Source organism: Micromonas pusilla (genome assembly GCF_000151265.4).
Source record: "Micromonas pusilla CCMP1545 genomic scaffold MICPUCscaffold_17, whole genome shotgun sequence".
Taxonomy (NCBI): Eukaryota; Viridiplantae; Chlorophyta; class Mamiellophyceae; order Mamiellales; family Mamiellaceae; genus Micromonas; species Micromonas pusilla.
In genome coordinates, this window is record NW_003315898.1 from 133,922 (window position 1) to 160,827 (window position 26,906).

Consider the following 26,906-nt stretch of genomic DNA (forward strand, 5'->3'; position numbering starts at 1 on the left):
TGCGCGTGCCCCTACTACTGTAGACCCCTCTCCGCTCGACCTAAACGTCGCTCCCGTCCCCCTAGCGCGCGAACGATCGCGTCGCGTCGCGTCGTCCGCTCCTCCCTCTTCTATCGATAATTATCGTGACATGCGTCAGTCGTTCAACACGAAGTTGATGAACTCGTCGTAGTCCACCTCTCCGTCCCCCGAGCTGTCCGCCAGCTTGATGGCGTCCTCGATCTCGTCGTCCGTGAGCTTCTCGCCGATGACGCGCATCGCGCTTCGCAGCTCCTCCGCGCTGATCGTCCCGCTGCCGTCCTTGTCGAACACCATGAACACGTCCATGAGCTCTTTCTCCGGGTTGCCCTCGTTCATCTTGCGCAGCATCATCGTCAGGAACTCCGGGAAGTCGATCTCGCCGTTCCCGTCCGCGTCGATCTCTCTGACCATCGCGTCCAGCTCCGCGTGGCTCGGCTTCTGCCCTAACGACTTCATGACGTCCCCGAGCTCGTCCGTGGTGATGGACCCGCCGCCGTCCTTGTCGAAGATGGCGAACGCGTCCCTGAACTCCTTCACCTGCGTGCGCGTCAGGTACGGCCACTCCGCGGAGAGCTCCTCGTCGGTGAGGTACTTCTTCTTGCCCTCTCTGCTCATCCTTCCCCCGCGCGTCCTCCTCTCTATCTCTTCCGCGCCCCTCGCGAGATGCTCTCCGTCCCGTCCGTCTCCTCGGTCCCTCTCTCCGGTCTCCGCGCGCGAGGGTCGCGTCGCGCCGGCTCGGACGAGCGGGGTGCGACGAGACGCGTCGGTCGCGGAGCGCGGTGAAGGTCGATCGGCCGCGTGCGCTGCCGGCCGGCGCGCCGCGGGAATGGGGGGGTTCGGCGACGAACGGGTGGCTGTCATGTCGGACGCGGCCTCTCAGGGCGATTTTGCGTGCTTGCATTTTCGGTGCGCGAGAGTCGCGACGGGAGGTGGCGAATCACGGCGTGGCGACGCCGCGGCGCGATCACGAGATGCCGGCGCGGGCGACGCGCGCGCGTCGCGCATGAGGACGCGGGAAGAGAGCTTCAGACGCCGTGGGTGGGTGGGTGGGTCCCCCCGTGAGATGATCGATCGACCGGACGATGGACGCTATAACTTACCGCCGACCGCGCGCCCGCCCGCCGTCACTCTCGCCGGTCGTAATACCCCCTCGCGATCTCCACGTACTCCCTGAACTGCTTCGGGTACGCGATCAAAAACGCGAACCACCACGCCCCGATCGGCAGCGTCAGAAACGCGCTCGCCCACTTCCACCCGAAGACCGCCGTCGGCGCGCACACGATCATCGCCCCGGTCATCACGATCGTCCACGGCTGGCACCACGGCGGCTTCGTCGCCCACACGTCCGCGTCGCCGTCGCCGACCTCTCGCAGGAGCGACGTGATCTCCGGCGGTATGTTCGGGTCGTCAGGATACTTGGACCAGCTCGAGTAGTACTCGTCGTCGCCCTCGGGGGCCGCGCGGAGGAGGAGGAGGAGCGCGCGCCGGGCGGCGTGGTTTTGTTGTGTTACAGGTAGATTTGGTCGGCGCGCGCGCGCCCCTCGACGACGAGGACGACGCGGACGCGATCCCGGCGCGGCGCCGGAGGAGACGCGCGCGCCGCGCGGCGATACGCGCGGCGTCGACGGCGCGGCGGCGGCGACGACGCGCGCGCTCGCGAGCGCGGCCATCCCGCGCGCGATGGGCGCGACGAAGTGAGGGTGCCGACGACGACGTTCCAGATGACTTCGTCGACCCTTCCTAGGGTTGATCGACGTCCGCCCGGCAGTGTCCTCGGCGCGGCCGCGCGGCTCGCGCCACCGCCGCGATGCCCGCCGCGATGCCCGCCGCCGTCCTCCTCCTCCTCCTCCTCCTCGCCTCGCTGCACGTCTCCGCCGCCGCCGCCGCGACCGCGTCGCTCGTCGGCCACGGCGTGGACGAGCGCGCGAACGGCACGGCGACGTTCTCGCTGTCCGAGAGAGAGCGCGAGGGCATCGGTCGGCTGTTCGCGGCCGTCGACGGCGACGACGACGGGAGCGTCGACGTGATCGAGCTGCGGACGTTCTTGAGGTTCCTGGACGACGAGAACGCGGAGGACGGCGCGACCGACGACGACGACGACGACGACGACGACGCGGCCGCGGCGAAGCTCTTCGCGGCGCACGACGTCGACGGCGACGCGCGCCTGTCCGCCGCCGAGTTCCAATCCGCGCTCGTGCGGTGGTCGAGCGAGATGGAGGAAGCGAGCGCGGAGTTCTATCTCACACTGGTCCCCATACGACCGCGTTCGCGAGGTGAACGCCGATCCCTGAAGACGACGACGACGACGCCAAACCGAAGCCCGAGCCGCCCGACCGCCGATCCTCCGCGACGCGCGCGCGCCGTCCCCGCGGACTACAGACCGTGGCGCGATCGCGAAGAGCACCGGTCGACGCGAGCGGGCGGTCGACGCGGCGCGAGGTGCGTTCTATCTCACACCGGTCCCCATACGACCGCGTTCGCGAGGTGGACGCCGATCCTTAAGGACTTTCGCCGTCGTTTCTCTCCGCCCAGGGTCCCTCGCTTTCGATCACCGCCCTCGACGCCTTTCAACTCCGCTTCTGACGCCTTTGAACTCCACCCCGACGTTCGCTCGCGTAGAACGGCCCTGACCGCGACCGGCGGCGGCGGGAAGAAGGACGCCTTACCACGCGACTGGACCCACATCGCGTCGCGGTGGGAGAAAGCCGTCGCGTCGAGCGCGTGCGTGCTGTGCGTGACCGGGCACCCTAAGAATTGCGGCCCGCCGTCGCCGCCGGGGTGCGAAGACCCGGAGTTTCAGAGAGTCGGCGTCGCCGCCGAGGACGCGCGGCGGCACGCGGCGCTCATCGGCGGGTTCCTTCGCAAGCACGGGCTCACGCACGAGTAAAGTCCTTAAGGATCGGCGTCTACCTCGCCAGCGCGGTCGTATGAGAACCAGTGTGCGCGCGGCGGCACGCGGCGCTCATCGGCGGGTTCCTCCGGAAGCGCGGGCTCACGCACGAGTGACGCGGTTTTTGACGTCTATCTATTAGCCAGAGCGCGCGAAGTAGAGTAGACGAAGACGAGAGAGCTGCGACACCATATCGTGCGCGCGCCTGTTGTAAGATACTGTATATCATATGTAACGCTATCGCCGCGCGCGTTTCGAAGCGAGTCGTTCCTTCACCTCCGCGATGATGTCCGCGAAGTCGTTCAAAAACGCATCCGTCACTTCGCCGACGACGTCGTCCATGCTGTGCACGTCCACGACGCCGGATAAGCACCCGGCGCAGTGCGCGATCACGTTCTCGATGTCTAAAGTGTTCAGAACCTGTTGCGTGAGCGAGGTCACCGCCGGCGGCAACGCCGCCGGGTTCGCCCTCGCGAGTTTCACGAGCGAGTCCCGCGGCGGCGGCCTTTTCTGTCCGACGGGCTGTTGTCCGACACCGTGTCCGCCACCGCCGCCGCCGCCGCCCCCTCCACCCCCCGCGGCGGCGACCGCGGCGTACGACGGCGCGCTTGCTGACCTATCCCCGCCGGGACCCGCGCCGAGCCCGGGCTCGTCCTTGATCTCCCAGTCTAACTTGGCTTTCCTCCGCGCGCGGTCCGCGGCGTCCGCGCTTCCCGCCATGCCCACCATCAACGCCCGCAGCGCGTCGTAATCCGGCAGCGCGGCGTCGTTCGGAGCCTCCCTCGCGCGCATCAAGATCTCGTTGAACTTACACAGCGCGTCCGGGGTACCCTGCGACGGGCACAACAGCGTCGGGTTCGCCGCGCATCGAGACTTGCTCTCTTTGATGGCGGCTTTCACGCATTCGTCCTCCGCCACCGTCGCCGCGTCTTTGAGCGACCGCCACGGCAGCGTCCCCTCGTGGCACTCCGCGAGCATGTACAGCAGCGCGAATAAGTCGTCCCTCGGGGTCTGGTCACGACCGTCCAGCGCGTCGACGGACGCGTACGTCGTGCTTCCGCGGAAGCGCTCCGGCGCGGGCGCGCGTTTCTCTGAGGGTCGAGGGTCCATACGAGCGATGATATCGGGGTGGAGTTGAAAGGCGTCAGTTGGCGTTGAAAGGCGTCGAGGGCGGGGATCGAAAGCGAGGGACCCTGGGCGGAGAGACGCGCCGGGAAAAGTCCTTAAGGAGCGGCGTTCACCACGCCATCGGGGTCGTATGGGAACCAGTGTGAGAAGAACGCGCCTCCGCCGATCTCGAACTTCTTCGTCACCCCCATGTCGATCAGGAAGAGCTGTCGATCCGCCGCGGCGTCGAGGTTGCCGTTCGAACCGCCCCCGCCGCCGAGCGTGACGTTCGACGGCTTCACGTCTCTGTGCACGTACCCGCGCTCGTGTATCCCGCGCAAGATGTCGAGCATCTGCGCGCCGATCCACCCGGTCGTGGACTGCGTGTGCGTCGCGTCGCGCACCCTCGACGCGCGCACGCTCGCGAGGTTTTCGCCCACGAGGGACATGACGATGTAAGGGGACTTCCCGCCGGACACCGCGCCGGACGCGACGACGTCGCACACGCCCACGCATCCTTGGAGGTCATTGAGAGCTTTCAGCTCGCGCGAGTGCGTCTTGTCCTCGAACTCGATCTTCACCGCGACCGCGCTCGGGTTGGAGGACGACGGCGATTCGAGATCGATCGCTCTGAACACCTGCGCGAACTGCCCGACGCCGATGGGTTTCGCGCCTTGGATCTTGAACCGGTTGCCGATCGTCTCGCCGTCCCTCACGAGCGGCGGCGGCATGTTCTCCGGGGCGTTGGAGAAGACGCGACGACCGCGCGCGCGTGCGTCTCGCGCGAGGAGGGTTTGCGCGCCGAGGGGGCGGGCGGCGCGAGAAGACCGCATCGAATTCGGTCGTATGGTTCGATGACGGAGCCGCGCCGGTTCGTTGAATACACATTTTTTTCACCCATCGCACGCTTTCAACATTTGATCGCTTCCCCTTTCAACTGACCGAGAACTGTTTTTGTATGGAATGGCCCTCCGTCGAAATAAATGCGCGCGGCCGCGTGCTTTCTCGAGGCCGGCCACTCCATCCAGCGCGCCGCATCGCACGCGGCGTCGCGCAGCAACGTCGTCATCATGGCGGACGATAACACCGCGTTCGTCATCGTGATACTCTTCGCGTTCATCGTCTTCGCGTTCCTCGTCGTGAACGTCGGATTGTGCGTCCCCGCCCTGGCGGTCGCGCCCCGGACCCCGCGCGCGCGATCGAGTTTCCCGCGTCGCGATCTCGCCACCGAAACGACGATCGATCGACTCACCTTCCCGTCTCGCCGTCGCAGGTACTTCTACGCGAGGAAGGTTTTCCCCCCGAAGCCGCCGAAGAAGGTCGGCGCGAAGAAGAAGAAGCGCGAGGCGATGAAGCAAGGGAGCCGGCAAGCGTAGTCTCACACCGCGTAACATCTCTAATTCTATGTGATTATGCCGCCAGGCGGACGCGCCGCGGTCGTTCACTCATCATCATTCTGTTCCGGGCGGATACGAGTAGATCAGCGTCAGAACGTCAGAACGTCAGAACGGCAACCTCGCGGCGACCGCCCTGACGAACGCGCCGTAGTCGCTGCGCAGAAACTTGAGGTACCACATCATGATCCACATCCCCCCCGGCGTCCCGGGCGTCATCGCGTACACGAGCAACACGCCGATCACGCACAGTATGACCGTGAGGTAGATCCAGACGAAATGCGCCGTTTTTCCGCACGTCTTCTTGACGGTCTTGTACCCCCGGCCGATCGCGAACGCGGCGCCGGCGAGCGCGTTCTTCGCGCCGCCGAAGAGCCCCTCTCTCGTCGACGGCGCGCCGGTTGTGCGTTCGTCCTCGACGATCGCCGCGAGCGCGCGCGCCGCGTCGTCGAGCTCGCTCCACGACTTTCCGCGACTTCCGCCCTTCGTCTTCTCGTCCTTTGCCGTCGCGCGCACGGCTCGTAACGCCTCGGCGATGGCCGTTCGTTTCCCTTTCTTCTTCAGCGCGTGTCGCGTGGAGGCGAACGCGTCGACGCCGCCGCCGGTCGTCGCGCCCCGCCCCTCCGCGACGCCGAGCGTTCTTCGCAGCGCCTCCGCCGCGATCTTCGGGCGCTTCGCGCACAACGTCGGAAGCTCCGCGAGCGTCGCGGCGTCGCCGAGCGCGCCCAAGCACCACACGAGCGCGTCGACGCCGACCGCCGCCACGGGCGGGTCCACGCCGTCGAGATTCGGCAGCCGCGCCTGCGCTGCTTTCTCGTCGTCAGACGCGTCGACGGCTTGCGCGATCGCGACGGGCCACAGCGCCTCCGCGACGGCGGCCATTCGCGCGGCGCCGTTGCATCCGACGCACGCCTCGCTCGCGAGCCCGATCACCTGCGCGACGCTCGCGTCCACGTGCTTCATGTTGCGATAGAGCAAATCTACCGATCTCGGGTGGAACCCGGTGTCGATCGACGCGGCGAGCGCGGCGGATCGCAACCGCCGCCGCGCCGCCGTCGTTCGCGTCAACGACGCCGCGACCGCCGCCGTCATCCGCGTCGCCGTCTCGCGCCGTTCGTCCGCGACGCCGCCCTTCCCGGTGAACGCGCCGACGCGTTTCCCGGCGTCGATCGCGGAGGGAAGCAGCAGGTGCGCCCACAGACCGAACCCGGCGACGGCGTCGCCGACGCACGCCTGCGCGACGACCCACGCGGCGGTGGGCGTCAGCGACGCGTCGAGTCGCGCCCTGCTCTTCGCGACGACGTCCCTCGACGCCGCCGCGTTGAGCGCTCCCGGGCGCGCGCGGAGGATCAGCGCGAGCGCGACGAGGACGTGCGCCGCGGGGCGCGCGGCGCCCCCGGCGGTCGCGGTCCCGGTCCCGGTCCCGGTCCCGGTCCCGGTCGTTGGCTCCCCGACGCGCGAGAGCAGCTCCGCCGCGATCGCCGCGACGTCGCTCGCCGGCATCGTCTTGAGCCACCGCGACGCGACGTCGACGACGGACGCGTCGAGATGCTTCGTCGGCGTCTCCGCGGCCGTCGCGAGCGCCTTGGCGGCGTCGCCGTCCTCGCCCGCGTCCGCCATGCTCCCCAGCACGAGCTTGTTCAGCGCCACGGGCTCGACGTCGTCGAACGCGCGTCTGAGGAAGTCGTCCGCGAACCGCATCAGGTGGATCGCCGGGGAGTTGACGTACGTCAGCTCCGTCTCAGGGTCGAGGGTCCATACGAGCGAACGTCGGGGTGGAGTTGAAAGGCGTCAGAAGCGGAGTTGAGAGGCGTCGATGGCGGGGATTGAAACCGTGGGGTGGGCGGAGAGATGCGCCGGGCAAAGTCCTTAAGGTCGGATCGGCGTTCACCACGCCGACGCGGTCGTGTGGGGACCAGTGTGAGATAGAACGCACCTCGCGCAGGTACGTCGTCAGCGCGGTCGCGTCGATCGCGCTCGCGGCGGCGCGGAGCGACGTCTTCGGCGGCCTCGGCGCCTTGGGCTTCTTCGGCATCGGCTGCCCGGGGATCGGAATCGGCGCCCATCCGAACGCGCCGTCGACGCCTTGTCCGCGCGCGTCCGCGGCGGCGTAGGCGGACGACGACGACGCCGACGCCGGCGGCTTCTTCTTCTTGCGCGTCACGACGCTGAAGCCGTCGTCGTCGCCGTCGTCGCCGCCGCCGGTCTTCCCTTCCTCCTCGCCGTCGTCCTCCGAGCTCGCGGCGGCTGCCGCGGCGGCGGCGGCGGCCGCGGCGGCCTTCTCTTGCTTCGCCGTGAGCGCGTCCAGCGCGGAGAACGCGGACGCGTCGGGGTCGATCACCCCGCCCGCGGGCTCCATCGGCGGCGTCGGCTTGCCGGCGGTCGCGGCTCGAATTGTTTTCGCCGCGCCGTCGCCGCCGGCGTCGCTCGACGACGCCTTCTTACCCTTGCCGCTCTTCACCGTCGTCCATTTCGGGCTCTCAGAATCCATGTCGGATCGCGGTGCGGACGCGTGCGATGCCGCGGCGGCGTGTGCGCGTCGGACGACGAGGAGACGTCAAAGTTATTCCTTTCCGATCTGACGATGACGGCCGGCCGGCGCCGAGTCCTGACAGCTGCGGTCGCCACAAAAACAAGTTCATCGATCGGTTAAAAGGGGACGCGATCAAATGTTGAAACCGAAGGATGGGTGAAAAACGTTTGTCCAGTCGAGTAGTGCCCACTCCGCGATGGCGCCCTCGCGGGCGAGCGCCTCGCGCGCCCTGCTGCGAGCGTTCCTCGCCCGCGCGCGCGCGTCCACCGCGCCCCCCCGCGCGCGCGTCGCGCCGTGGCGCGTCCTCGAGCCGCGCCTCGAGCCCGCGCGGGCCGCGGGGGCGGTCGCGAGGTCGCCCGCGTCGTGGTCGTCGATCGTCCGCTCGCCGCGCGGGTTCGCGGGCGCGAGCGCGGGGAGGGAGCGGAAGAAGAGCCCGCTCCCCGCGCCGCTCGAGGATGAGACGGAGGGCGAAGAGGAGAAGGACGCGAGGAAGACGACGACGACGGAGCCGACGAAGGAGGAGGCGCGGCGGGCGGGCGAGGGCGACGAGGACGCGAAGAAGCTCGCGGCGCCGGCGCGTTTCTCAGACCTCGAAGACGTCTCCGCGCGCGCCGTCGCGCTCCTCGCCGCGCGGGTGTGCTGGCTGAAGTACGTCACCCTCGGCGTCTTCAAGTTCATGTACGATCCGCACTTTCACGTCTCGCCCCTCGGCGGGTGCGAGTTCACGACGAACGCGAAGAGGGCGTACAGGCGCGTGCATTTAGTCACGCCCGTCCCCATACGACCGCGTTCGCGCGGCGCGCGCCGATCCTTGAGAGGACTTTTACTTCCCGGCGTTCGTTTCTCTCCGCCCATCACCCCTCGCTGCTTTCAATCCCGACACACCGCGACGCCTTTAAACTCCCCAACTGACGCCTTTAAACTCCACCCCGACGTCGCGTCGTATGGGCAAACACCCTCAGGCTCGTCCTGGACAGGTTCGCCGCCAACGACATGAACGCCCTGCGCGCGATGACGGGTGACGCGGTTTTCGCGGCGTTCCGCGACACGTGGATCGAGTACGACCGAAAGAACCTGAGCATGGCGTTCGAGCGCGGGGAAAACCTCTTCGCGGTGATGACGGGCGTGAGACCCGTGCGGTACGACGCGAACGGCGCGGCGCTGAGCGAGATCGAACGAATGTCGCACTACGCGGAGTCCAGCCCCGAGTTCGCGCGAGCGTACCCCGCGGCTGCGGCGAACCCGGCGCACGCGCCCGGGGGCTGGAACGCGGTCAGGGTGACCGTGTACTTCAAGTCCGACGACGTGTGCGTGCTCGTGGACAAGGTGTCGGAGGAGAAGACGAACATCACGGACCCGCGAGGGGCGGAGTGGACGTTCGAGAGGGTCCTCCCGGAGAAAGTGCCGACGACGGCGCCGGTGACGACGCCGTGGAAGCTCGTGAACATCGAGTGACGCGCGAGAAGCGCTTCTTCGAAGTTGTATAAGAGGTTGTTAACTTAACAATAACTTCGCTGCAAATTTGGAACGAGCCATGGTTAACGAGGAGAGGGAGCGTAGCTCAGATCTACCTTTCCTCGTAACGTCGTTACGTAAATATAAATACACCGAAGACTGGGCGTCCTCCGCCACCCGTCCCGGACTGCAACACTATGCGATCTTCTAGGGGATCTATCACCGCTATCTAGCTACTGTATGATAGCTCAGATCTACCTTTTCTCCTCCTCCCTCCTCTCGTTCACGCCCGCCTCGCGTCGAGGCGCTGTCGGCTCGCCTCTGTCTCCTCCTCGATGTGCCGCGCTTGCTCCTCCCGCGTCCGACGCATCGAACCGAACGCGTTCGAGAACGACGGCGCCGCCCGCTCGGGCGACCCCGCGGAAGCGCCGCTCACGTCAGCGGTGTACGTCGTGAAGACCATCGGCGTCATCGGCGGCGCGGTGCCGACGGGCGTGCCCACCGCGGGCGCGTTCTCGTACCCAGACGAAGGCACGCCAGGGTACCCGGCGTCGAACGCGCCGCCGCCGGGCTGCGCGATGATCACCGGCGGCTGCGGCGCGGGCCGCCAACGCGCGGGCGGCGGCGCCGCCGCCGCCCGCGCCGTCTGCGAGTGATCCGGAACCATGTGCGGCGTCGTCGCCGCGTGCTGTGGCTGCGGGCGGGGGGCCCACTGCGTGACGTCCGGGACCATGTGCGGGTGAACGTTCGCGTTCGTCGTCGCCGTCCACGCGGGCGGCGCGGAGGGGCGACCGACGGGCGACGTCGGCGCCGGTCGCGGCGGCGCTCGCGCGTCGGGCATCGACTGATTCCACGGCTTCGCGGGGGGGTTCCCGGGGTGGTTCCCCGGGTGGTTCGCGACCGTCGCGGGGTAGTCGAACACGACCACCTTCGTGTTTTCCGTCCTCGATCTTCGGCAGAGACGGCAGCACAACGCGAAGACCGCCGCGAAGACGACGCCGACGACGGCGGCGACGGCGAACATCGCGCCGGGGTCCGGGCCGTCGTCGGAGCCCTCGGGAGGGTGATCGCGGTCGCGGTCGGGTTTGTGGTCGTGGTCGTGGTCGTGGTCGTGGTCGTCGTGGTCGTCGTGGTCCCAGTCGCCGTCGTCGTGGTCCGGATACGAGTAGTACGTCTCGTCGTACGTCTCGTCGGGGCAGTCGGGGTCGCGGGACCGCCGCCTCGGTTCCGTCGTCGGCGGAGACGCGTAGTACACGTCCGGGGAGGAGTCCGGATACGAGTAATACGTCTCGTCGTACGTCGTCGTCGTGTCCGGCGGCGGCGAGCCGTAACCGTCGTGCATCGCGAGGAGCGCGCGGCGAGACGAGGATCTCTCCACGTGGCTCGTTTTTTCCGGGGACGGATTAGTAATCCCCGCCGCCTCGAGCGGCCGCGCGGCGCGGTGCGGGCCGGCGATCGCCGCGCACGTGCCGACGAGCGCGAGCGTGCATAAGCTCGCGTATTTCAGAGAGTTCGAGCGTTTCGGCGTCGCGCGCGCGTCGCGCGACGGCGCGACGAGGCTCGAGCGCTCGTCCGATTGTTGGCACACCATCGGCGGCTTTCGGTTTTCCATCGTCGCGGCCGCGAGAAGCATCGTTCGCGCGTCGACGAAGCGCGGGCGCGTTGCGCGAAGAGGGCGCGCGCGTCGGTCGAGTCGATCGACGGACGCGCGAAGGTCGCTTTCGAGTCGCGTCGCGTGCGCGCGCGCGTCGCCGTGTGCCGTCGGCGCTCGCACGAAAAGGTAGAGAAAGCAGTTGTCAACAACGGCGCTTCGTCAGCTCCCGCGATTCAGAACTCGACAAGTGTCGAGAATATCGAGGCGTACTTTTTCTAACTGTTTGTTCATACGAGTAGGCGTACGTCATGAAACGCGGCCCCGTTGTTGCGCGTCGTCTGCTTCGGGAGCACAAAAATCGGGGCGGGCGCCATCAGGCTGATGAGACACGAGATTCCCCGAAGAGTCGGCACAGCATTCTCGTTCGCGCGCTCGTTCGAGGCAGCGCGCGGCGATGGAGGCGCGCGGCGGCGCGCGCCCGCGCGCGTTCGCGGCGTTCGCCCCCCGACGAGGCCGCGAGCGCGACCGCTCCGCCGCGCGTCCTCCTCGGCGACCGCGGACGACGCGGACGACGGCGATCTCGGATGCCGCCGTTCCGAATCCTCCGCGCGAAGACGCGGACGCCGCCGGCGCGCGGCGCTCGCGGCCCGTCGGCGACGCGTGGGCGGACCTCGCGCCGCCGCGCGCGAACCCGAACCGCGCGCGCGAGCTCGCGCAGACCTCCGCGGCGACGCCGACGCCGACGCCGACGCCCGGCGCTCGCGACGCCGCCGCGTCGACGTCGAGTTTCCGAGCCGTCGGCGTCGCCGGCGTCTCGATCCCCGTCCCGACGCCCACCCCGCTCGCGCTCGGCGTCGGCGGCGCCGTCGTCGGCGTCGCCGCGCTCGCGTCCGCGCTGCGCTCGAACCCGAGAGCGAAGGAAGAGCTCGCGCACCTCCGCGCGCTCGCGGACCACCGCGCGGAGGTGTTGCGGGCGTTCGGGACGGGGCCGCGAGGGGACGACCGAGAGATGTTTCCAGTCGTATGGCGATACGCGGCGCAGATAGCGAGCGATTACGACGACGTCCCGGGGCTCCCGAGAGGCCTTCCCACGACGTCGATATACGCGGAGATCGTGAAGACCGGCGCGATCGGCGCGTACGCGTCGCTGTACGATAACGTCAAGAACGTGAACGTTTTAGGGCACCCGGTGCGGTTGCGAACGGAGGCGGATTTGACGCACAAGCCGCCGCGGCCCAAGGCGGACGCGGACGACTGCGAGCGGTTCGTCGCGGCGGTGCTTCGGGGCGAGGACGATGACGACGCGCGCGACGACGTCGGGATCGGGTGGCTCGTCCCGAGGAAGCTGGAGATCATGGCGTACAGGAACGCGATGGTGACCGCGATATATCTCGTCGAGGACACGCTGACGCACTTCGAGGCGCGGTTTTTCGGGACGTCGTATTCGTTCGAGTTCGCGCGCGCCAGAGAAGGCTGGCGCGCGGGTCGGAACTTCCCGAAGCTCAGCGACGCCGCGCTGCGACGGCTCGCGCGGGAAGAGATCAAGACGCCGATGTGGCTGAGGCTCCTTCCCGGGGTGGAGGCGAACGCGGGGAAAGTCGCCGTCGCGCTCGCCGGGGAAGTCGTCGGGTCCACGGAGATTAACTTTCTCGGGCTGCCGCTGAGGTTTTCGCTGCAGCCGCGACCGGACGAGGCGTTCTCGTCCGACCTGGGACGCATACCGAGCCTGTCCGAGGCTGGTGGGCTCTCGACCGGCGGCGGCGAGCTTCTCCCGAGGTTCAAGAGCCCGAAGAAGTTGCTCGCGAAGTTGGTCCATCGGGACGACGGCGAGCGCGCGGCGCGAGAGAGACGTCGCGAGAGAGACGTCGCGCCCGGAGAAACCGCCGCCGGCGTGAAGACGAGCGCGGAGACGACGAAGATCATCGAAAATTACGTCGACGCCTTTTTGGAAAACAGACCGAGGCGAGGCTTAGAGCGCGCGATCGACCCGTTTTTCTTCGGCGCGAAGCTGGAAAGGGAGACGTACGTGGGGTTCCTCTCCGCGATCATCGGTACGATCGAAAACTCTGTGATTTGCCAGCTCTTGGGCATGGACGTCGTGTTAAACGTCGCCGGCGGCGGCAGAGACGAGAAGAGCGGCGCGGTGAAACCTCCAAACCTCGCCGCGTTTAAAGTCTCCGCGGACTTCGGGGACAACCGAAGAGAGATCGAGACCCTCGTGGACTGGCTCATGATGGACCCGATGTACAACGTCCGCGCCGTCCCGGACGCGATCGAGCGCGCGATTTACGTCAACGCGTTCGAACTCCTCACGAACATTCTCGCGGGGGCGCTGAGCACGCTGCAGATCGAACTCCTCGGGCAAGCCGTGCGGCTGCGTCTGCGCGAGTCCAACGCGGTGGGCGGCGCGACCGTCGGCGCGTCGAAGATGGCGCGGTTCCGCCCGGACGCGGAGACGTTGCGAAGGTTCGCGAGCGAGTTCTCGGGTGCGTTCTACAGTATACAAACAGTTTTTCACCCGCCACTAGTGTACCGCTCGGTTTCAACACTTGATCGCGTCCCCTTTCAACTGACCGGTGAACTTTTTTTGTATGGATTTGTCGACCCTCAGCGGTCCCCGCGTTGCAGGACATCATGATGAACGTCTACGCGTTCGTCCTCGCCTTCGCCGCGTACGAGCTCGGGCAGGTGGAGCTCAACCTCGTCGGGCGGCGTCTGAAGTTGGCGCTCGCGACGCCGTCGGACGCGGGCGAGGAGGAAGGGTTACTCGCGGCGGCCGTCGCGGCGGAGGAGAGCGAATTCAACGCGCGGTTGAGGAGGGCGTTGGACACGCTCGTGGAGGAGATGATCGACGTCGCGGACGCGGACGCGGGCCCCGATGCGTCCGCGGGCGGCGCGGCGACGACGCGCGTCGGAGGCGCGGCGCGACAGACGAAACAGAAGAAAAACGCCTTCTTAAAGGGCGTTTCCGGCGTGTTCGCGTCGTTCGGAGGGACCGCCGACTACGACGACGAGGAGGAGGAGGAGGAGGGCGAGGAGCGGCGACCTCGGGACGTCGACGGCGTCGTCTACGCCGTGTTTCTCGCGCGTCACGCGCCCGCGACGGACGAGTTCCCGTTCCCGCATCTCACGCCCGAGGACTTTCGCGCCGCGGTGAGCGACCTTCTCAAGGCGCTGCGGCCCGATCGAGGCGGCGGCGTCGTCCCCGAGGCTGCGGTTCGAAGAGTATCCGACGCCGCGGACGTCAACGGCGACGGCGTGATTCAGTGGGCGGAGTTTTATTTCGCGGGCACGGAGCTCGCGGCCGTGATCGACGCCGCCGCCGAGAAGAGCGGCGAAGCGTGATGAGCGACGCTTTTCCGGGTTTTCGTTCTTTTATTTTTTCTCATCGAATCGAAAAGTGACCGCGCGCGCGCGCGACGCGCCCGCTATCATCGCCACGCGTTCGTTCGCTCATCGATCCTTCGCGCTCTCCCCGCCCGGCTCATCCATCTCCGTGCTCCTCCTCACGACCTTCTTCCCGTCGCTCCCGACCCCGATCTGATGAGGGCCATTCCATACAAAAACAGTTCATCGGTCAGTTGAAAGGGGAGGCGATCAAATGTTGAAACCGGGCGATGGGTGAAAAACGTTTGTATAGAACGCACCTGACTCGCGAACGCGACGACCATCCCGACGATAAGAAAGCCGAGCAAGACGAGCAGCGGCCCGCCGCCGCCGGCGCCTCTCTGCGTCCAACAGTACGTCCCGAGCGCCGTCCTCGCGACGATGTCGTTGAGCCCGTCGCCGTTCACGTCGACGATCAGAACCGGCGCGATGGGGACGGAGGGAAGACGAAGCGTCGCGATCTTGTACCCGCCGGGGGAGAGGACGACGCCGCGCGCGGCGCCGAGCGCGACCACCACCTCGGACGCGCCGTCGACGGCGAGCGGGAACGTCTCGAGATGCCCGCCGCCGCCGCCTCCGCCGCCGCCGTACCCCGCGTCGTAAACGTCGTCTCTTCGCTGCCACGACGCGTCCGTTCGCAGCTGCCACCGCCGCTTCCCGTCCGGCCCGTAGCTCGTCACCTCCCCTCGCGAGTTGAATAGGATCACATCCTGGGTCGAGGGTCCATACGAGCGAACGTCGGGGTGGAGTTGAAAGGCGTCAGAAGCGGAGTTGAAAGGCGTCGAGGGCGAGGATTGAAACCGAGGGACCCTGGGCGGAGAGACGCGCCGGGCAAAGTCCTTCAGGATCGGCGTTCACCACGCCGACGCGGTCGTATGGGAACCAGTGTGATGAGAACGCGCCTTCACCGCCCTTCGCGCGCTTCGAACGACCGTCTCCTCGCCTCGCCGCAGCGCGGCCGGCGGCGCGACGTCCACGTCAGCGTTCTTCCCCCCGAACATCCCAGCAGCGCCGTCGACGCCGTAGCTGTTCCGGTCGCCGTGCCGCGTGACCCCCGCGTGTCCGCGGCACGCGGTCCCGTCGAACAACGCCTCCCTCGCGGGGACGCCGCTGGTGACTCGCGCCCAGCACGACGGCACCGCGCGTCCGTCCGCGCCCACCGCGGCGTGAGACCGACCGGCGCCGCCGCCGCCGCCGCCGAAAACTTCGACGTGGTCCACCACGCCGTCGCCGTTCACGTCCGCGTGCAGCCCCGGCGACGGGAGCGACATCTTAGGGTCGTTCCATACAAAGCGATGTCGGGGTGGAGTTCAAAGGCGTCAGGTGGAGTTGAAAGGCGTCACGGGCGGGGATTGAAAGCGAGGTGTGGGCGGAGAGAGGCGCCGGCAAAAGTCCTTAAGGATCGGCGTTCACCACGCCAACGCGGTCGTATGGGGACCAGTGTATAGAACGCGCCTTACACAGCGTCCGGCCGGTGTGCAGGTGTAAAATCTCGATCCCTTCCTCGACGTGCGCGACGACGACGTTCGGCGGGTCGCCGCCGCTCGACGGACGCTTCACGCGGCGATGCGTGTTCCGCGTCGCCGTCGTCGTCTTTCCTCCAGGGCCCCTGGACGACGCGCCGCCGCGGTTCGAGGCGCCTCCGGTCGCGACCGCGCGCGCGGTCGTTCCCAACGCGCGCGCGAACGCGTTCGTGCCGTGCTCCGCGCCTTTGAAGTTGAAAGGCGACGGGGTGGAGTTGAAAGGCGTCAGTCAGAGGAGTTGAAAGGCGTCGAGGCGCGGGGCGGAGAGAAACACACGCCGGGAGAGAAAGTCCTCAAGGAACGGCGTTCACGACGCGGACGCGGTCGTATGGGAACCGGCGTGAGGAGAAAAGAACCCGGGCCCCACCTCGCGCGCCGCGCGAAGACGAACCGTCAACCGTCGCGGCGCCGCCTCTCCCGACCGCGTTCGATCTCGCGCCCTTGTGCGGCTTGTGCTTCTCGAACGCCGCGACGACGAGCCTCGTGTCCTCGCGTTCCCTCCACTGATGCGGCAGCGCGCGCTTCACCACGCTCTCGCGGAATTCTCGGCACGACACCTCGCCGTAGTGTCTCCCCTCGAGCGCCGCTACAAAGCATTGTCGGAGTGGAGTTCAAAGGCGTCAGGTGGAGTTGAAAGGCGCCGAGGGCGGGGATTGAAAGCGAGGGACCCTGGGCGGAGAAAAACGATGGGCGAAGTCCTTAAGGATTGGCGTTCACCACGCCGACGGGGTCGTATGGGAACCAGTGTAAACGTGAACGCGCCTGCGTCGAGCCGGTAGTCGTGCTGCGGCGTGAGGCGATCGACGAGCGCGTCGACGTCGCGGTGAAAATCCTCGCTCTCGTGCTTCCATCGCCGCGCGCCGGTCTTGCCCTCGAACGCGTAGTAGTTGAAGTGCCGCGATCGATCGAGCCGGCCTTTTCCCGCGCCCGTGCCGTCGCCCTCCGCGTTGGACCCGTCCTTCTCCGCGGCTTCCATCTCCCGCGCGGTGGCCTTCGCGCCGCCGCGGTGCGTCCGGAGCACGTCCTCGTCGTCCAGCTGTCTCTCGAACGCGTCGCCGAGGCTGTCGCCGCCGCCACCGCCCTCGTCGTCGTCGTCGCGCGTCCCCGTCTCGACGCGTCCGCCGACGATCACCGCGCCGACGTCGCCCTCGTACGTCGCGTGCGCCGAGACGACGACGGCGACTTCGCGAATTCGCGCGCGTCTCGGGAACTCGCCGCTGAGGGCCACCTCCCAGAGCAGCCTCAGGTTGTGGTCGAAGCAGAGGAGGTGCCATCCGCTGGTGACGACGACGACGACCGCTTTTCGAGTTTTAACGTTCGAGTTCGCGCGGGAGGAGGATCCGGAGGAGCGGGGAGGCGTCAGATGCCCCGCCGCGAGCGCGATCGGCGTCCGCCCCGCGACGACGCGCGTGTTCGCCGGGAGCAGCGACGCCGTCGCCGTCGTCGTCAGCGCGGCGAACACGTCCGCGTCGTCGTCGTGGATCCCCTCGTCGCCGTGATCGCCGCCTCCGTCGCCTCCCGCGCCGCCGCCTCCGTCGCGTCGTCGTCGTCGCGACGCGGACGACGGCACGGACACCACGCGGATCTCCGCGAGGGTCCTCGACGCGACGATCATCTCGTTCACGCCGTCGCCGTTCAGGTCGAAGAACACCGGCGGCGGCGCGCGCGAGGATCGCGTCGCGGCGACCCCTCCGCCGCCGAAACGCGCGGACGACGCGAAGGTCCCGGGGCCCGCGCGATCGCCCCGCGCGGAGGACGCGGCGAGATCGTCGGAGGATTCCTCCGCGGGGACGTACCACGCGCGATCGAAGGACACGACGCCGTCGCGAAGGAGCGAGTGGTACACCGCGAAGAGGCTGAGGAACATCACCGCGAGGTCGCGCTTCGCGAGCATCGCGTCGGCGGGAGCGCGAGACGCGGCGCTCGCGACTCCCCGCGCGACTCCCCGCGGCGCCACGCCCTCCGGGTGCTCACTTCTGGAGAAAGTCTGGTCTCCGCACTTTCATTTCAGGTTTTCAAGTTTCGGCTTTTTAATGAGAATTCCACGTCACGCCGTGACGGCACCCCCTGTTGGCTCGTACGAGCATTCACTCTGAGTACGCGCGGACCCGTACTACACAAACGTCCTCGACGTTTCGGTTTTCCGGCAGTCCGACGATCTTTTCGTCTCGCTCGCCGCGGCATCGCTCGCCGCGCTTCGCGAGCGTCGACGCGCGTCTCGAGCGACACCGCGACATCGCGAGGTGCGTTCCCGCGTCCTTCCTCCCTCCCGCGCCGATCCCGCGCGGGGCGCATCGCGGTCGGTCGCGCGCGCTCTCGATCCGATCGCGATGTCCGATCCCCCCGCGCCCCGTCGGTCCGCTCCACGTGCGACCACGTCGTCGGCCGCGCGCGACGTCACCGTTCGCTCCCCCAACCCCGCGATCGCCCGCGCGCGCGCGCGGACGCGCCGCTCGCCGACCCGCGCGCCCCGGATCGACGCGTTCGCGCGCGCGGACGCGGCGCGCGAGGCGCGGCGGGAAGGGGAACGGCGCGGCGGCGCGCGCGGGATCGCGCCCGAGCACCGCGCGCGTGTCCGATCGGTCGATCGCTCGCGACCGCGGCGACTCCGGCGCAGCTTTCGAACGCCGCGTCGTTGTCATCGTCGTCGTCGTCGCCCGCGCGCTCCCGCGGGCGTCGCGTCTCCGTCCGTCCGTCCGTCGCGGCCTCTCTCTGTTTCCGCGTCGTCCCCGCGATTCGCGCGCTGACCCTCGCGCGTCGTTCCCGCGAACAGAGCGTCGCGGAAGGAGCGCGGAACGAACAGATCACGGCGCGGGAGAGCTCGAGCGAAGAGAAAAAGGAAGCGAAGAAGTCGTCGTCGTCGTCGTCGTCGTCGTCTCGGGATCGATGACGGAGATCCCCGCGCCGCTGCCGAGGCCGATCGAGCCGTCGAACCCGCCGACGCCGAACGACCAGCGGCCGCCGATGCCGATCCCCACGCCGAACCTCCCGAGGCCGGAGGCGGCGGCGGCGTCCGTCGCCGACGCGGACGGGTCGTCGGATGCCGCCGCCGCCGCCGCCGCCGCCGCCGCCGATGCCGCCGCCGCCGCGCCGCCGATGCCGCCGATGCCGGCGATGCCGGTGATGCACGCGCACCCGCCGACGGACGCGGCGTGCAACTTCATCGACTGCCCCCCGGGGTTAGTCGGAAGGGTCATCGGCAAGGGCGGGGAGACGATCAAAGGCTTGCAAGCGCAGAGCGGCGCGCACATCACGATCGATCAAAACTATCCCGACGGCGCGCCGCGAAAGATCTCCATCTCGGGCCCCGCCGGATGCGTCGACATCGCGTCGAAGCTCGTGGAGGACCTGCTCAAGGGCGGCCCCGTGCGCGGCGGCGGCGTCGGGCCCGGCCAAGCGCAGCAGATCGTGGAGTGCCCGAAGGACATGGTCGGACGCGTCATCGGCCGCGGCGGCGAGACGATCAAGGGGTTGCAGTCGCAGACGGGCGCGAGGATTCAGATCGACCAGAGCGTGTCGCCGTGCCTCATCACCATCACGGGCAACCCGTACTGCGTCGACGCCGCGTCCAGGGCGGTCGTTGACGTCATCAACGGCGGCAGCACCGCGCCGTACAGCGCGGCGAACCAGCAGGCGCAGTTCGCGGCGGCGGCAGGGATGTACGGCCAGCAGCACGCGGGGGGTAACGCCGCGTATCAGGCGGCGGCGTACGCGCAACAGATGGGCGCCTACGCCGACCCGCGGATGTACGGCGGGTACGGCGCGCAGATGCACCCGGCGCAGATGCAGCAGTACGCGCAGCATCAGCAGGCGATGATGCTCGCGATGCAGCAGGCGCAGGCGGCGCAGGCGCAGCAGCAGCAGCAGCAGCAGCAGCAGCAGCAGCAGGCGCGGGGCGGCGACGGCGGCGACGACGCGGCGGCGGCGCCGCGGCAGCCGGCGGGCGCGTTCCCGGGGCACGTTCCCGGCGGCGTCCCCGTCCCCGGAGGACCCGGCGGCGAGGACGCGGCGAGCGGCGACGGGGACGGAACACCCGGCGGCGGCGCCCCCGGGTCTGGGTCGGAGTGGCAGCCGCTGGACGACGGTCGCGGGCGGACGTACTATTACAACACCGTCACCGGCGCGTCGCAGTGGGTCAAGCCGGTGTGATTCTTTCTTTATTACGCCCGCCCGCCGGTTCGGGTTTCGGTTTCGAAGACCGCGCGCGAGAGCGTAGCGCGAGTCGAAACCGAACCGAACGCGGCTCGCGGTTCGCACTTCATCGACGACGGCGCGCGCGACGGCGTCTGCTTTTTTCTTCTCTCGTCCGCGTCGCGGCGCGCTTCGCCGCGCCGGTTCTCCGTACGATAGAAAAAAGAAGAAGATTGTTTTCGCTCGCGTTGTGATTGATTTGTTTTAGGTAGTCGACGCGCGTCGGCGACGACGCGCGCGACGCGACGGGAGGAGGAGGAAGACGCACGACGCCGACGCGGGCGAACGTCATCGATGTAATATTCAACGCACCACGTGCCGTCAAGTCCCGCCCCGCCCCGTCTTCTTCACCGGAACCGTTCTATTCCCTCGGACCAGACTCGGCCCGCGTCCGTCCCCTCGATCGACTTCGGCGGCGGCGGCGCTTCCCTCGCGCCTCGCTCGGTCTCCGCGTCGATCGGCGCGGGGATCATCTCCCCGCCGTCGAAGTACGCTCTGGACGTCGTCAGCGCGAGCGCGACGACGTAAAAGAACAGCGTGAGTCCGGCGAGAGCGCCGGAGCCCGCGCCGCCGCCGCGTCTCGCGTACTCCTCGTCCACCGCGCGACGGGGCGGCGGCGGTATCGTCCTTCTCCCCGTCGGAGTCGTCGCGTCGTCGTCGTTATCGTCGTAACTCTCGTCTCTCGAGCGTTTTATCACGTCCAGGGGGTCGCTGCGTTCGGTTCCCGCGAGGACGCCGCGTTTCCACACGTACGACTTGTTCTTCTTCCTCTTCCTCTCTCCGGACGCGGACCCCCCCAGCTCGTCTCTCGTCCCCGCCTCGATCCGCGACTCCAGCGGCGTCGGGTTGAAGTCCGGGAAGAAGTTCGGGAGCTCGTACCGCAGCACCTCTTTATCCCGGATCGTTATGCGATACTTGTTGCGTCCTCCGTCGCCGAGATCGAGATCGTCGTCGTGACTAAATGCTCTGTCGTCGTATAAGACGTCCTCCTCCTCCCGCACGTCGCCCGCGGCCTCCGCCTCCGCCATGCGCGCCCTGAGCTCGTCTCGAAGCAGCTCATCGGCCGTCGTCGTCGCGTCGTCGCCGTCGCCGCCGTCGCCGCGCGCGCCTCTCTCGACGTCGGTCGCGCGCGGACGGACGATCGCGCGGTCGCGACGCGCGTCGACGTCGACGCGGTGCCCGACGCGACGCGCGACGACGACGACGACGAACGACGACGCGTCCGTCCTCGCGGACCAGCGCACCGCGCGCGCTCGACATCGCGCGTCTCCGCGGCGCCGCGACGACGACGGCGGCGACGCCGCCGCCGCCGACGCGGTCCCCGCGGTCGTCGCGACGCGCATGCGGAAGTGCGAGTGGAGGTGCCGTATACAAAAGTTTTTCACCCATATCCCGGTTTCAACATTTGATCGCTCCCCCTTTCAACTGACCGGTGAACTTTTTTTGTATGGAATGGCCCTGACTGCACGAAAAAATCGATTCGCGCGCTTCGTCTGTTCATCATTACAATTCAATTCGATTCGGCGAGTGGTGGTTAACCGCTCCCTTCACCGCTCCCTTCACACGCGAATCCACGCGTCGTGCCGCGGCGGGACGCGGTAGTGCGACGCGAGGAAAAACTCCTTCCACGCGTGCGGGACGAGCCGCCCCAGCGTTTCCACGAGCCACGCATCAGGACCGATCAGGACCCGCCCCGCCGGCGTCGTCGATCGCAACGATCGGACGATCGCGCGCGCCACCGCCTTCGGATCCGTCCCCTCCGCCTCCTCCTTCCGCATGATGTCGAACGCGCGCGATGCGATCGCGTCGTCGTCGAAACCGTCCGCCTTGGCGGCGTTCACCATCCCGGGCTTCAAATCGCCCGGCTCGACTAACGACACGCGCACGCCGGACGACCACGTCTCCATTCGCAACGCGTCCGTCCTTGAAGATGATTGATGTCGGGGTGGAGTTGAAAGGCGTCAGAAGCAGAGTTGAAAGACGTCGAGGTGTGTCGGGATTGAAAGCGAGGGACCCTGGGCGGAGAGAGATGCCGCGCAAAGTCCTTAAGGATCGGCGTTCACCACGCCGACGCGGTCGTATGGGGACCAGTGTGAGGAGAACGCACCAGACCATCACCGCCGCCTTGGACGCGCTGTACATCGACTGGAACGGCAGCCCGATGCGTCCGCCGATGCTCCCGATGTTGATGATACGCTTGTACGGGCCGGTCATCGCGGGCACGGCGCATCGCACGGTGCGCACCATCCCGAAAAAGTTGGTCTCCATCTGAGGGTCGTTCCATACAAAGCGATGTCGGGGTGGAGTTCAAAGGCGTCAGTTGGCGTTGAAAGGCGTCGAGGGCGGGGACTGAACGCGAGGGACCCTGGGCGCAGAGAGACGACGGCAAAAGTCCTTAAGGATCGGCGTTCACAACGCGAACGCGGTCGTATGGGAACCAGTGTACAGAACGCGCCTGCGATTTCGCGTCGTCGTGTTTGGTCGCGACGCCGCGCGTGGCGATCACCGCGCCCGCGTTGTTGATCAGGACGTCCAGCTTCCCGTGCCGGTCGACGATCGCGTTCACGCACCTCTCCACGCTCGCCTCGTCCGTGACGTCGAGCTGCAGCAGCCCGTCCGTCAGCCTCTCACCGTTGTCGTCGCGCGGCTCGATCCCTCTCGGAGACCGACTCGGCGACCACGGCAATTTTCTCGGCGGCTGCCATCCGCTGCGCGAGGTGCCGTACACGACCGCGCTCGGAAACGCCTCGGACACCGCGTCCACGACGAGCTTCCCGAGGCCGCTCGACGCGCCGGTGACGAGGACCACGGACGGCTCGCGCGCGTCCCGAGGTTCGCGCCGGTCGCGGAGAGGGCGGAGGAGGAGCTTGGAGATTATCTGCGCGGCGAGGATCGCGCCGAGCGTCGCGAGCATGACGAGCGGGATGTCGCCGCGCAGGGACGAGACCGGGACGCCGGCGCTCGCGAACGCGCCGAGGAGCGTCGAGTGCTTCACGCCGAGCGCGGCGGCGAACGCGCGGGGCATCGACGGGAGGGGGGTGGCGCGCGCGCGGGAATGACGAAGAATTTGAAGAATTGCGGACGACCCGAGCGATGAACGCGAACGGCAGCGGCACGGCACCTGATGAGGAACGAATTCTTCGTCTCTCCGCATCACTCCCCGTCGCGCCGCCCCTCCACCCGTGGGCGGGCACGATGGGGAAGGGCGGCGGCGGCCACGGCGGGCTGAATATCCTCCCGCAGAAGTCCTGGAACGTCTACGGCCCCGCGCAGCGACAGAGGGTGAGAGACGCGGAGGAGAAGGCCGCCGCGGAGGAGGCTGCGGAGGAGGCGGCGAGGCACGACGCGCGACGCGAGTCGAATCTCGTCGCGCTGCGCGAGCGCGCGTCGAAGCGCCGACGCGACGACGACGACGAACTCGAACTCGACGACGCTGAAGCGCGCCTCCCCACGGAGCACATCAACTTCTTCGCGGAGGAGGAGCGCGAGCTCGAGAAGCTCGCGGTCGAGGAAGCGAGAGCGAGGGCGCGGCCGCGAGATGGCCCGAACGAGGACGCGCGGCTGGGCGGATTCAACCGCGAGGATCGTCCGTGGTACTCGCGCGCGGAGCGTTCGTTCCACGACGCGGACGAACGCCGCGGGCTCGGCGAGAGCCTCCCGGCGAAGGTGCGACGGGAGCGAGAGGAGCGCGAGGCGCTGCTCTCGCGCGGTGGGGGTGTGACGGAGAAGAAGAGGTCGTCGCGGGGGGAGAACGATGGGGACGGGGACGACGACGAGGAGCGACGCGCGAGAGCGTCGTTATTGCCAGAGGCGGCGGATTCGTCGTCGAGTTCGAGTTCGAGTTCGTCGTCGTCGTCGTCGTCGTCGTCGTCGCGGCGGGACCGGAAACGTCGCAAGAAGGGCAAGAAGGACAAGAAGGATAAGAAGGATAAGAAGGATAAGAAGAGAGCGGCGCGTAAGAGGGAGAAGAAGCTCGAGAAGAAACGCGAGAAGAAGGCGCGGAGAGAGATGCGGCGTCATCTGGAGATCCACGGGTTGCCGCCGCGGACGACGCCCAAACTTGGCGGTCACCGGCCCGGGTTCTCGCCGTCGGACATCGTCCGCCTGCGCGCGGAGCGGTTAGAGCGCGAGCGCGTCGAGCGCGAGCGCGAGCGCGAGCTTCAGAAGATCGCCGCGCTGCGCGCGTCGACGGGGGGGGTCATAGGGAGCCGCGCGTTCGATCGATAGACGAGAGCGATAACGAGCGTACATAACCGGGGCGAGGCGCGCGAGTCGGCGGCGGCGGTCGACCGGCGCCGTGTGGGCCACTCTTCTTCCCCTTACACTACTTTGAAATAGCGTAGACGGTAGAAGATGAAGAGGCGCCCGCCAGAACTAACAACCCTCGAGGCGGACGACCACTCGAGACGACGCGTCTTCTTCGTCTTCGGGTTCGTCTTCTTCGCGCTCTCCTTCTCCCCCGCCGCCGCCGCCGCCGCCTGCGTGGGTGAAGCGATCGGTCAGTCGAACGTCTTACCGGTCAAACGTTGAAAGGGAAGCGCGGGTGAAGAGTGACGCCGGGCAAAGTCCTCAAGGAACGGCGTGCACCACGCGAACGGGGTCGTATGGGAAGCAGTCTCACCTCCGCCGCCGCCGCCGCCGCCGCGGACCGGCTCCGCGGACGCGACGCTCGCGGCGGACGCGCCGAGGAGCTCCTTCGCGCGCGTTATTCGCGCGTCGTGGTCGTCGAGCCCGCGCCAGCGCCGCGCTCGACGCGCGCGACGCGCGACGAACGCGCAGCAGAGCGCCGGCGCGCCGAGCACGATAAATAACGTCGGCAGAGAGAACCAGTACTCGAGTCGCGACGACGGCGGCGGTATAGGCGGCGACGGCGACGGCGACGGCGGCGACGCGAGCGCGTCCGACCACCACCCCGATCGCGTGCCGTCGCGCTCGAGCGCCTCCATCGGCCGCACGTCCACGGTCGTCCACGGCGGCGGTGTAGGCGGCGGCGGCGCGCGCGCGTCGCGCAGCCGCGTCGCCTGCGCGCTGACGAGCTGGTCCAGACGTTCGCGCGCGTCGTCGTCGTCGTCGTCGTCGTCGTCGTCGTCGTCGCGCGCGGCGACCCCCGCGACCGCGGCGACCGGGACGCCGTCGAGTCCGTGCGGCGGCGGAGGCGGCGGAGGCGCGGTCAGGCACGCGACGCCGCCGCCGAGCCACGACGGCCACGACGCCGCGACCTCGCCCGGCGCGCAGAGGGTCGCGCTCGCGAAACGCGCGTCGTCGACGTCGTCGTAGAGAGGGCCGCCGAACGCGCGCACGAGCGCTTCGTCCTCGCACGAGTATCCGCCGCCCAGGAAGTTTGGCCACGGTCCGACGAGGACGGCGTCGCCGGGGCACGGCGCCGCGGCGGCGTCGCGGCGCGTCGACATGCCGCCGCGGCCGCGCGAGGAGGCGCGCGGGGGGGCGCGGGCTCGGCGCCGCGTGTGAAGCTCGAACCACGACTGACTTTTGGCAGGCTTTTGGCAGGCTTTTGGCGGATCGTGCGCCGGGCCTTCCGCCGAAAAAAGGGGTGCGAAAAAAGCGCGAAAAAAGAACGAGAAATCAAACGTCTACGTACGCGTTCTTTCGTACTCTGACTAAATGCTCTGTGTACGTGTACGGTAAAACGGTCGGCCGCCAACGCAACGGCGCCGATGCGATCTGCTCGGCTGCGGCTGCGGCTGTCAGGAGATCTGTAAGAATCGGATAAACGCGTCGCCAAGCGTCGTCGCTTCATCCAACCATCGCGCGTCGCGAGCCGCCCGCCGTCGTCGTCACGATGCTCCGCCGCCTCGCCACGAACTCCGCGCGCGCGCTCCTGAACGCGACGGGCGCGTCCGCGCCGCCGCCGCTCGCGTCTTCCACGGCTGCGTTCCACGGCTCCGCGCCATCGCGCGTCGGGCAGGTCCTGGTCCACATGTCCGGCCTGGACTGCGGCGAGATCTTCTCCAAGACGCACAAGGCGCGTATTCATCACACTGGTTCCCATACGATCGCGTTCGCGTGGTGAACGCCGTTCCTAAAGGACTTTACTTCCCGGCGTGTCTCTCCGCCCACACCTCGCTTTCAATCCCGACACACCTCGACGCCTTTCAACTCCACCTGACGCCTATGAACTCCACCCCGACGTCGCTTCGTATGGAATGGCCATACTCGTAAGGCCATCTGCGGCACGGGCGGGGAGATCAAGGAGTCGAGGTCGTGCCGCCTGGGCGGGCGGTTCTCGCAGATGTTCCTCGTCGCGGACGGCGACGCGGAGAAGATCAAGGCCGCGCTCGCGAAGTTCGATCCGGAGCACCTGGACGTCGACTTCGCGCGACAGACGTCGAAGGACATCAAAGGGCCGTACTGCCGGACGTCGCCTCTCGTGCCGTTCGTTCGCAAGGCGCATCTCAGCGTGCCGTGGAAGCGAGGCGTCGTGGACGACATCACGGAGTTCTTGAACGCGCAAGGCGTGACGATGACGGACTTCGACGAGTACAGAGCCGGGAAGGACGTGGACTTGCAGGGGTTCGCGCACCTGCCGACGGGTCTGGCGGAGTTTCCGCAAGTGCGTTCTATACAAACGTTCTGTTTTTCACCCACCGCCCGGTTTCAACATTTGATCGCGTCTTCTTTCAACTGACCGATGAACTACTGTATTTTGTATGGAACGATCCGCAGGTGAACGAGAGCGCGCTGCTCGCGAAGCTGGAAGCGATGGGGGTGAGGGTGATGGAGTTCGACAAGGTGCAGGGGCAGGACCCGCCCGCCGCGGGGGCGGCCGCGGCGACGGCGTGAGGTGGGACCA

General features: G+C 68.1%; 19 protein-coding genes across 19 annotated transcripts; 8 read left to right on the forward strand and 11 right to left on the reverse strand.

Moving 5' to 3' along the window:
* Positions 1-135: 135 nt before the first annotated feature.
* On the reverse strand, positions 136-922 carry MICPUCDRAFT_54225 (uncharacterized protein; the record flags this gene model as incomplete). The annotated part of the gene is made up of 2 exons (XM_003064454.1): positions 136-689; positions 763-922. 2 exons carry the CDS (start codon positions 920-922, stop codon positions 136-138), a joined length of 714 nt encoding a protein of 237 aa, XP_003064500.1.
* Positions 923-1,181: 259 nt separating this feature from the next.
* MICPUCDRAFT_9676 (uncharacterized protein) lies at positions 1,182-1,367 on the reverse strand (the record flags this gene model as incomplete). The annotated part of the gene is made up of 1 exon (XM_003064455.1): positions 1,182-1,367. A coding segment is annotated over one exon (186 nt), but the record flags the coding sequence as incomplete, so codon positions are not given.
* Positions 1,368-1,828: 461 nt separating this feature from the next.
* On the forward strand, positions 1,829-2,908 carry MICPUCDRAFT_54227 (uncharacterized protein; the record flags this gene model as incomplete). The annotated part of the gene is made up of 1 exon (XM_003064280.1): positions 1,829-2,908. The coding sequence occupies one exon, from the start codon at positions 1,829-1,831 to the stop codon at positions 2,906-2,908; it is 1,080 nt and encodes a 359-aa protein (XP_003064326.1).
* Positions 2,909-3,118: 210 nt separating this feature from the next.
* Positions 3,119-4,021, reverse strand: MICPUCDRAFT_54228 (uncharacterized protein; the record flags this gene model as incomplete). The annotated part of the gene is made up of 1 exon (XM_003064456.1): positions 3,119-4,021. The coding sequence occupies one exon, from the start codon at positions 4,019-4,021 to the stop codon at positions 3,149-3,151; it is 873 nt and encodes a 290-aa protein (XP_003064502.1). The 3' UTR covers positions 3,119-3,148.
* Positions 4,022-4,122: 101 nt separating this feature from the next.
* MICPUCDRAFT_49183 (uncharacterized protein) lies at positions 4,123-4,800 on the reverse strand. Its single transcript, XM_003064457.1, has one exon. The coding sequence runs from the start codon at positions 4,747-4,749 to the stop codon at positions 4,135-4,137; it is 615 nt and encodes a 204-aa protein (XP_003064503.1). The 5' UTR covers positions 4,750-4,800; the 3' UTR covers positions 4,123-4,134.
* A 201-nt stretch (positions 4,801-5,001) lies between these two features.
* Positions 5,002-5,394, forward strand: MICPUCDRAFT_54230 (uncharacterized protein; the record flags this gene model as incomplete). The annotated part of the gene is made up of 1 exon (XM_003064281.1): positions 5,002-5,394. The coding sequence occupies one exon, from the start codon at positions 5,002-5,004 to the stop codon at positions 5,392-5,394; it is 393 nt and encodes a 130-aa protein (XP_003064327.1).
* Positions 5,395-5,520: 126 nt separating this feature from the next.
* Positions 5,521-7,903, reverse strand: MICPUCDRAFT_43408 (uncharacterized protein; the record flags this gene model as incomplete). Its single annotated transcript, XM_003064458.1, has 2 exons — positions 5,521-7,152; positions 7,349-7,903. The coding sequence occupies 2 exons, from the start codon at positions 7,901-7,903 to the stop codon at positions 5,521-5,523; spliced, it is 2,187 nt and encodes a 728-aa protein (XP_003064504.1).
* A 238-nt stretch (positions 7,904-8,141) lies between these two features.
* Positions 8,142-9,400, forward strand: MICPUCDRAFT_54232 (uncharacterized protein; the record flags this gene model as incomplete). The annotated part of the gene is made up of 2 exons (XM_003064282.1): positions 8,142-8,659; positions 8,908-9,400. 2 exons carry the CDS (start codon positions 8,142-8,144, stop codon positions 9,398-9,400), a joined length of 1,011 nt encoding a protein of 336 aa, XP_003064328.1.
* A 31-nt stretch (positions 9,401-9,431) lies between these two features.
* MICPUCDRAFT_54233 (uncharacterized protein) lies at positions 9,432-11,012 on the reverse strand (the record flags this gene model as incomplete). The annotated part of the gene is made up of 1 exon (XM_003064459.1): positions 9,432-11,012. The coding sequence occupies one exon, from the start codon at positions 11,010-11,012 to the stop codon at positions 9,684-9,686; it is 1,329 nt and encodes a 442-aa protein (XP_003064505.1). The 3' UTR covers positions 9,432-9,683.
* A 436-nt stretch (positions 11,013-11,448) lies between these two features.
* MICPUCDRAFT_54234 (uncharacterized protein) lies at positions 11,449-14,420 on the forward strand (the record flags this gene model as incomplete). The annotated part of the gene is made up of 2 exons (XM_003064283.1): positions 11,449-13,480; positions 13,606-14,420. The coding sequence occupies 2 exons, from the start codon at positions 11,449-11,451 to the stop codon at positions 14,337-14,339; spliced, it is 2,766 nt and encodes a 921-aa protein (XP_003064329.1). The 3' UTR covers positions 14,340-14,420.
* On the reverse strand, positions 14,367-15,652 carry MICPUCDRAFT_54235 (uncharacterized protein; the record flags this gene model as incomplete). The annotated part of the gene is made up of 3 exons (XM_003064460.1): positions 14,367-14,534; positions 14,642-15,091; positions 15,314-15,652. 3 exons carry the CDS (start codon positions 15,650-15,652, stop codon positions 14,448-14,450), a joined length of 876 nt encoding a protein of 291 aa, XP_003064506.1. The 3' UTR covers positions 14,367-14,447.
* A 124-nt stretch (positions 15,653-15,776) lies between these two features.
* MICPUCDRAFT_54236 (uncharacterized protein) lies at positions 15,777-17,798 on the reverse strand (the record flags this gene model as incomplete). The annotated part of the gene is made up of 3 exons (XM_003064461.1): positions 15,777-16,090; positions 16,272-16,490; positions 16,631-17,798. The coding sequence occupies 3 exons, from the start codon at positions 17,796-17,798 to the stop codon at positions 15,777-15,779; spliced, it is 1,701 nt and encodes a 566-aa protein (XP_003064507.1).
* A 1,229-nt stretch (positions 17,799-19,027) lies between these two features.
* Positions 19,028-19,495, forward strand: MICPUCDRAFT_23440 (uncharacterized protein; the record flags this gene model as incomplete). The annotated part of the gene is made up of 1 exon (XM_003064284.1): positions 19,028-19,495. A coding segment is annotated over one exon (468 nt), but the record flags the coding sequence as incomplete, so codon positions are not given.
* A 947-nt stretch (positions 19,496-20,442) lies between these two features.
* MICPUCDRAFT_54238 (uncharacterized protein) lies at positions 20,443-21,438 on the reverse strand (the record flags this gene model as incomplete). Its single annotated transcript, XM_003064462.1, has 1 exon — positions 20,443-21,438. One exon carries the CDS (start codon positions 21,436-21,438, stop codon positions 20,443-20,445), a length of 996 nt encoding a protein of 331 aa, XP_003064508.1.
* A 216-nt stretch (positions 21,439-21,654) lies between these two features.
* MICPUCDRAFT_54239 (uncharacterized protein) lies at positions 21,655-22,363 on the reverse strand (the record flags this gene model as incomplete). Its single annotated transcript, XM_003064463.1, has 2 exons — positions 21,655-22,018; positions 22,203-22,363. The coding sequence occupies 2 exons, from the start codon at positions 22,361-22,363 to the stop codon at positions 21,655-21,657; spliced, it is 525 nt and encodes a 174-aa protein (XP_003064509.1).
* A 127-nt stretch (positions 22,364-22,490) lies between these two features.
* MICPUCDRAFT_54240 (uncharacterized protein) lies at positions 22,491-23,120 on the reverse strand (the record flags this gene model as incomplete). The annotated part of the gene is made up of 1 exon (XM_003064464.1): positions 22,491-23,120. The coding sequence occupies one exon, from the start codon at positions 23,118-23,120 to the stop codon at positions 22,491-22,493; it is 630 nt and encodes a 209-aa protein (XP_003064510.1).
* A 68-nt stretch (positions 23,121-23,188) lies between these two features.
* On the forward strand, positions 23,189-24,322 carry MICPUCDRAFT_54241 (uncharacterized protein; the record flags this gene model as incomplete). Its single annotated transcript, XM_003064285.1, has 1 exon — positions 23,189-24,322. One exon carries the CDS (start codon positions 23,189-23,191, stop codon positions 24,320-24,322), a length of 1,134 nt encoding a protein of 377 aa, XP_003064331.1.
* A 1,573-nt stretch (positions 24,323-25,895) lies between these two features.
* Positions 25,896-26,126, forward strand: MICPUCDRAFT_54243 (uncharacterized protein; the record flags this gene model as incomplete). The annotated part of the gene is made up of 1 exon (XM_003064286.1): positions 25,896-26,126. The coding sequence occupies one exon, from the start codon at positions 25,896-25,898 to the stop codon at positions 26,124-26,126; it is 231 nt and encodes a 76-aa protein (XP_003064332.1).
* A 219-nt stretch (positions 26,127-26,345) lies between these two features.
* MICPUCDRAFT_54244 (uncharacterized protein) lies at positions 26,346-26,896 on the forward strand (the record flags this gene model as incomplete). The annotated part of the gene is made up of 2 exons (XM_003064287.1): positions 26,346-26,666; positions 26,780-26,896. 2 exons carry the CDS (start codon positions 26,346-26,348, stop codon positions 26,894-26,896), a joined length of 438 nt encoding a protein of 145 aa, XP_003064333.1.
* Between the last annotated feature and the right edge of the window lie 10 nt (positions 26,897-26,906).